Source organism: Corticium candelabrum, chromosome 14, assembly GCF_963422355.1.
Source record: "Corticium candelabrum chromosome 14, ooCorCand1.1, whole genome shotgun sequence".
Taxonomy (NCBI): domain Eukaryota; kingdom Metazoa; phylum Porifera; class Homoscleromorpha; order Homosclerophorida; family Plakinidae; genus Corticium; species Corticium candelabrum.
Genome location: NC_085098.1, coordinates 7,815,850 through 7,822,723, shown reverse-complemented (window position 1 = coordinate 7,822,723; position 6,874 = coordinate 7,815,850). Strand labels below are relative to the sequence as shown.

General features: G+C 40.9%; 2 protein-coding genes across 2 annotated transcripts in view; both read left to right on the top strand.

Annotated features, from left to right (window-relative positions):
- Window positions 1-1,972: 1,972 nt before the first annotated feature.
- The window catches only part of LOC134189655 (trans-L-3-hydroxyproline dehydratase-like), a 7,511-nt gene continuing 2,609 nt past the window's right edge, over window positions 1,973-6,874 (top strand). Inside the window, exons 1-2 of the mRNA XM_062658002.1 lie at window positions 1,973-2,009; window positions 2,081-2,432. Coding sequence (XP_062513986.1) covers window positions 2,135-2,432 — 298 coding nt within the window. The 5' untranslated portion in view covers window positions 1,973-2,009; window positions 2,081-2,134. The remainder of the gene's footprint in view (window positions 2,010-2,080; window positions 2,433-6,874) is intronic.
- Window positions 5,630-6,359, top strand: LOC134189656 (uncharacterized). Its single transcript, XM_062658003.1, has one exon. The coding sequence runs from the start codon at window positions 5,756-5,758 to the stop codon at window positions 6,320-6,322; it is 567 nt and encodes a 188-aa protein (XP_062513987.1). The 5' UTR covers window positions 5,630-5,755; the 3' UTR covers window positions 6,323-6,359.

Sequence of the window (6,874 nt, the reverse complement as noted above, 5' to 3'; positions counted from 1 at the left end):
CTATCACTTTATTGAGCATACGTAGCCACCCAGCAGTTGAGGAAATGAAGCTTGACTTTGTTTCTAATGGCATTACGAGGGTGTCTATGCTGCTAGCGTTGTGGAGTGAGTTACACTTTACTGCAGATCGTCATGTGGACGTGTTTATTAAGCATTTTCTTGCTCTCGACTTTGCTTATCTCACTGGCTTATCAGATGTTGTAGTTCAGGAACTGGCGACACCCTTGGTAGACACGAGATTACATCAACTGTCTCAATGTCTACAGACACACTCAGCATGGTAGCAGTTCAGACAGACGGTTGCAAGGAACTGATCATTTGTAAGCTAAAAACAACATAATGTAGGTTTGCTGTTGCCATGGTTACTCAATGATGAGAAACCAGATGAGATGAGTCAACTTTGGTGTGAAGATCTATCAGATGGAGTGATGCTAGTTGTGGTCAAATATTCATTTGCATATGATTGTCATTTGGGTCTGTTTGAGCGACTGTCTGCTCGTTGCCATTGTCATTCTAATTATATTCTTCACTGAAGCAGTGGACTGCTGATGTGTTATGGTACGGTGACTTTGCTTTTCAATTGCAGCAAGAATACTTCACCTGGCCTTATATGTCTCAATGCTAGAGTAGTCAAGTCACATCACAGTGTGGGCAGATTGTGGCATGTTCTTCTGTGTTGTGTGTCAGATATGGAGGATCTTCTTCAGTCTATTCCTGTTTCTCTCACTGATCAATCCATCTGCAGTGGATGTTCTTCTACCACAAGTGGAAAGTCTCCTCTCAATCGACCTAAACGGTTTGTGCCAAATGAAAAATGGGACCATTTGCTGTAGAAGCTGTAGCTGGAAATTACAGTGGGAATGTTAAAGCACGTACACACAGTCAAACAAGGTAAAGAACAAATACAAATAATGTTTTTTGATAGACAGAATGTGTTTTTGATTTAGTGTGTCCAAGTGTAAAAGAAGGTATTCCTCACTCTCAGGTTGTTTCACTAGAAAGTGGAGCTTTGGTGGATCAAATGGACCTCCACCAGATAGCAGCAGGTATAGGAAAGTGCATGGTGGCCTAAACTAACAAGTATTATTGGTACTGACCAGTCCACAGTGTCAGAGCTGTATGAAAGGAATTCTGACCCTAGTTTTATCCCTGCAACAGCATCTCATGTATTGCATGAGTGGCAAGAGTCTAGAAAGAATGAACTGAAGGTATGTGAATTGTATGATATGCTCTACTGGTTGCTCACATTCCATCTGATCCACAACGGCATTTGAGTGCATGATGTCATGTCACCTGATGCAGCATATGGATTAGAAAAATCTAAAGAGACAGCTGCACGTGGTGAGATATTAAGTCCAGCTGACTCTGACATGATCACTCCACTCATCATAGAGAAAGTAGCCAAACACGTTGGAAAACATTGGCATCAAATTGGTATATACCTTGGTGTGTCAGATGACGTGCTGACTGAATGTGATCAACCTCTGTACACATTGAAACAAAAATTGCATAAAGTTTTGTCAGCTTGGACAGATAAGAAAAAACAAGCTACAGTTGGTCAGTTGTTGTCTGCTTGTGATAAAGCTGATGTAGGTGGAGCAGTGAGGAAAAGCCTGACTCACCACACTGAATGAATTTTTGATACGTATAAGGGTAGATGTGTTTGGTTTATAAATTTTACTTAAAATGTTATCATATAATAACAATTGAAGCTTTGAATAAGTTTGTACTGTGGTGTTTCTGGCCTACTCCAGCTGCTATGGTTAGACCTTTCAGTGGCCACACCTAATCATAATCAAACTTTTTAAAATTAAATGTTTTGTTGTAAGGTGTCAACTTATCAATAAACACCATGCAGTTACTGTTTTTCATGTGTTACAATAATCAGCTTGAACTTGAAGAGCACTTGAGCATCCCATGATTACAATGTATGATGAAGTCCCCATAGCTATGGCAAGCGCGCGTTATCGTTATCACGTGACCATTAAATAACTTGGCATGTGTGGAGGGTAAGCGACACACTCGACATTTTCTTTCTGTTTATACAGTTATGAGAAACACTGTGATTACTTTATTACAGCTGGTTAGAAATAGAGCCTGTGACGTCACTTAACGCGCGCACTTCTGTTTCCTAATGGCTTCAGACAACGATGCAAAGAAGGCCAAACTAGAGTCTCACCTTCTGTATGCAGAAATCAAAACAGTGGAGATGCATACGGGCGGAGAACCATTGAGGATCATCACGTCTGGTTTCCCGGATGTTGAAGGTTCGACTGTGTTAGCGAAGAGGCGCTATTGCAGAGAGAAATTGGATCATTTAAGGAAAATGTTGATATTTGAACCTCGTGGTCATTACAACATGTATGGTGCCATCCTTGTTGAAGCAGACATAAAAGAAGCTGATTTTGGAGTTATTTTCATACACAATGAAGGTCGTTAGACTAATTGATTTTAATTAATTAATTAATTGTCATTAATGTATTAATAGTGATGTCATTGATATGTTGAAGGGTTACAATAATGATGATAATTATAACAAATGTTGTGTGCTAAACTGTACTGTACAGTGATGTAGAGTATGGAAATTGCAGCAAAGGGAATGAATGACAAAGATAGACAGACAGACAGACAGACAGACATAAATACATACATATAGAGACAGACATACAGACAGAGACATGGATAAATACATACATTCATAGGTTCATAATGACAGACAGACAAACGTACAGTAGACAGAGACATAAATACGTATATATAGAGACAGACAGACAGAGACATGGATACATACATGCATACATACATACAGACAGACAAACAGACAGACAGAGACATGGATACATCCATACAGACAGACAAACAGACAGACATGGATACATCCATACAGACAGACAAACAGACAGACTGACAGAGACATGTATACATACATACATACAGACAGACAGACAGACAGACTGACAGAGACATGGATACATACATACATACATACATACAGACAGACAGACAAACAGACAGACAGACAGAGACATGGATACATACAGACAGACAGACAGACAGACAGACAGACCCCGGATGTGGCTTGAACATGCCAGGTTTTTTAACGTGGTCTTCGGTTTCATCTGTATTTCTTTTGAACAATGTTTGGTTATGCCTGATCATAAGTCTGACTTTGAAAGTTGTCCGGTTGTTTACTGTGCCTTCAAAGGCCAGATTCAGCGAGTTCTTTGTCATATCAGACAATCTCACGATGCTAACGACATCCCGGATTTGTTTGTCTCTCGTTTGAACCTTTCGAAGTGTCACCATTGCTCAAAGTTGTTTGCGAAACTTGGGCAACATCTGTCACAATGCAAGAAGAAACTTTCCTGCTCGACCGTTGGTTTTGAATTTGAATCTGTTTCCAGCCAATGTCCTTCAAATCCATCACCATCTTCAAAGAATGCTCACACCTTACCTACTTTTGAGGCGCCTCTAACCCGTGGTGTGCTACCAGAAACTTATACGTCTTCTGCTTCTCCTTCACGGGGAAACTGAAGCGTGGGAGTACATCCGGTCTTTATCATCAGAGAAGATCCTCAAAATGATTCCAGCGAGAACGGTGCAGAAGATCAAACCTGCTATGAAAGCTAACTTCCTGGATTGCTGTTCAGTAGCCTTCAGAAAGATCAGAAATGACCCAACAAATGAAACAGGCTGGAAATTGCTGCTGCTGATACCGCGTATGGTATTACAACCGCTTACAAGGGGCGGAAAAGCAAAACTATCTGTCATGCAATCCATGTATAAGCAGTTCCGTAACTTCCAATGGGAGGACTTACTGTCTAGCGGTAGAGAAGACACGAAGAAAGGGAATGCTAAAGCTAACTCCAGACATCACGTCAAGAGAGCTGCCCTAAGTCTGGTCCGATGTGGTGAACTTTCAAGAGCTGCTCGTGTTCTTACAAGCTCAGGATTAGCTCCAGCTACTCCAGATACAACTCACAAGCTTGCTGAGAAGCACCTATCCGGGTGTTTGACATTCCGGACATGCCATCTCCGGACATGCCATCGCCTGCTATGCATATCAGTTTGTCAAAACAACATATGTTTAATTCCATCAAGAAATCACCAAGAGGCTCAGGGTGTGGCCCATCAGGATGGGGATATGAACACCTAAAAGTTATTGCTTCCGACACAGTTTCTGCTGAACAGTTGCATTTTGCTTTTTCTTGTATTGCCAATGGATCAGTCCCTGTTTCAATTGCCAGGTTGTTGTCCTCAGCACGGCTGATTGCTTTGCCCAAAGCCTCAGGAGACGTTCGACCAATAGCTATTGGAGAAGTGTTCAGAAGAATTACTGCAAAATGTATTTGTGCACAGATGAAAAGTGAATTTCGAATTTCTTTTCTCCTCTGCAGCATGGAGTGTCAACAGAGGGAGGAACAGATCTTCTTTTACACCATATCCAGCTTCTACTAGAAGCCAACAATGACTGGATTGTTCTGAAGACTGATGCTAAAAATGCCTTTAATTCAATCAATCGCTCCCATTTGCTGCAACAAGTGATGAAATCTTTTCCTATCTTGACAAATCATGTCATGCAAATGTATTCTGGGTTTGGTCCTCTGGTCTTCCTACAGAACAACGTCCCTGTTATTTTGTCATCTCAAGAAGGCATCCATCAGGGAGATCCTCTAGGACCAGTTCTGTTTTCTTTAGGCATACAACAAACCCTGGTTGATTTGCAAAGCAATTTCCAAGCAATAAGAGTGCTAGCTTATCTTGATGATGTTTTCTTAGTTGGACCAGCAAAACATGTCCTTGATGCTTTTTCCACTCTTCAACCTGAATTTTTCAAAATAGGATTGGAAATACAGCAAACAAAATGTGAAATATACTGTTCATACGACAAAGAAGACACCTTCTCTTCTGAATATACCATACCTGTTTCGAGTGAAGGCATTGTGATACTAGGAACACCAATTAGGAAACGTGAATATGTTGCACGAGCATGTTCCACTATTGCAGAAAAGGGAATGATCTTTGTAGACAGCTTGTTGACTTGGATAATGTGCAAGCATCCATGTTGCTTCTTAGATACTGTCATACCACACGGCTAAATCACTTAGCAAGAGGAACGTGTCCAGAAACACTGGCACAGGCAGCTACTATCCACGACAAGCAAACAAAATCTACCTTCTCTTGTTTGCTAGGAAATGTTGACATCACTGGAAATATGTGGAAGCAAGCAACGTTGCCAGTAAGACTAGGAGGTTTTGGTATGACTTCCCTAAACGAAGTGGCACCCTTTGCTTTTGTTGCCAGCTGGGCACATTCTCTTAAGCTATTGCCTGATCGCTTTCCTGTTCTTCAAGATCAAGTCAACTCTCTGGTGACATCATCTAATCATGCAAGTGATATTGGGCTAACTTTAGAACACCATCTCAAAGATATTTCCACGTTGTTGGATTTGTTGCCTAACACAAAAAAGTTGCAACATTGTCTAACAACAGAATATGTACAATCGAAAGCAGATCAGTTGATTGAAACTGGTTCTAACCGAGATGCAGCACGATTGCGTTCAATTAGAGGTAAAGGAGCAGGAGCATGGTTAGATTCCATTTCATCTTCAGAGAAGTTTGCACTTTCATCTGGCAATTTTGTCTTGGCGGCTTCTCTCAGATTGGGTCTACCTTTGTCTTTACCACCTTGGGCCACTAAATGTGAATGTGGAAAGTCACTAGATGTTGAAGGGTACCATTTACTAACATGCAAAATGGGTGGAGGCCCAGTTTGGTCTCACAATTCTGTTGTTTTGTGCTGGTCTGAATGCATGAGCAGTCTACAATGCCAGCATCAAATTGAACCAAAAGATAGATATACAACATCCAACAATAGAGCAGACATTGTTGTGTTTGACTCAACATGTGGGGGAAATGTCGAGCTTGATGTGGCCCTTGCTCACCCCTGGAGCCAGGACATTCTGCGAAGTGCAGCAACTACGGATGGAGCTGCAGCAAGAAGAAGAGAAGACATCAAACATAGCAAATATTCTCAAGAGCAGTTGCCTGGAGGGTACGCTCCTACCCTTATTCCACTAGTTTTCGAGCACTTTGGTGAGTGGGGAGAAGAAGCATCAACGTTCCTCAATAAACTTTCCAAACTATATAGAGATGAAGAAGGAAGAAACAATCCCTCAGATTTTAAAACACATTGGAGAAGACGCTTGTCAGTACAACTTCAGCGTTGCAATGCCTCGGTGTTGGCTAGAAAGATGATCAGAGTAACATATGGACAGAATACTGACCAGAGTTTAGATGTTGTTCAACTTTCAATTCAGTAAACTAAATTTCGGTTTGTAGGCTCCGTAGGGGAGCTTTTTAATGCTACTTGCTATTTGTGTAATTGTAATTGTAGTTGTGACACTTGTTGTTCATTAGCTGTTACTTTAGTTTTGCCTGTATTAGCTTTGATGTATAAAAATATATGAAAATTTGACAGAGACATGAATACATACAGACAGACAGACAGACAGACTGACAGAGACATGGATACATACATACATACATACAGATAGACAGAGAGGCAGACAGACAGACAGACAGACAGACAGACAGAGACATACATACATACTGACATACAGACAGACATACAGACAGACAGACAGACTGACAGAGACATGAATACATACATACATACATACATACAACATACATACATACAGACAGACAGACAGAGACATACATACAGACAGACATACAGACAGACAGACAGAGACATACATACATACATACATACATACATACATACATGCATACATACATGCATACATACATACAGACAGACAGACAGACAGACATGTATAAACAGAGACATACATACATACATACCTACA

What these genes read in the sequence shown, in the direction of transcription:
- LOC134189656 (XM_062658003.1), top strand. Translation starts at nt 5,756, where the DNA reads ATGGGTGGAGGCCCAGTTTGGTCTCACAATTCTGTTGTTTTGTGCTGG.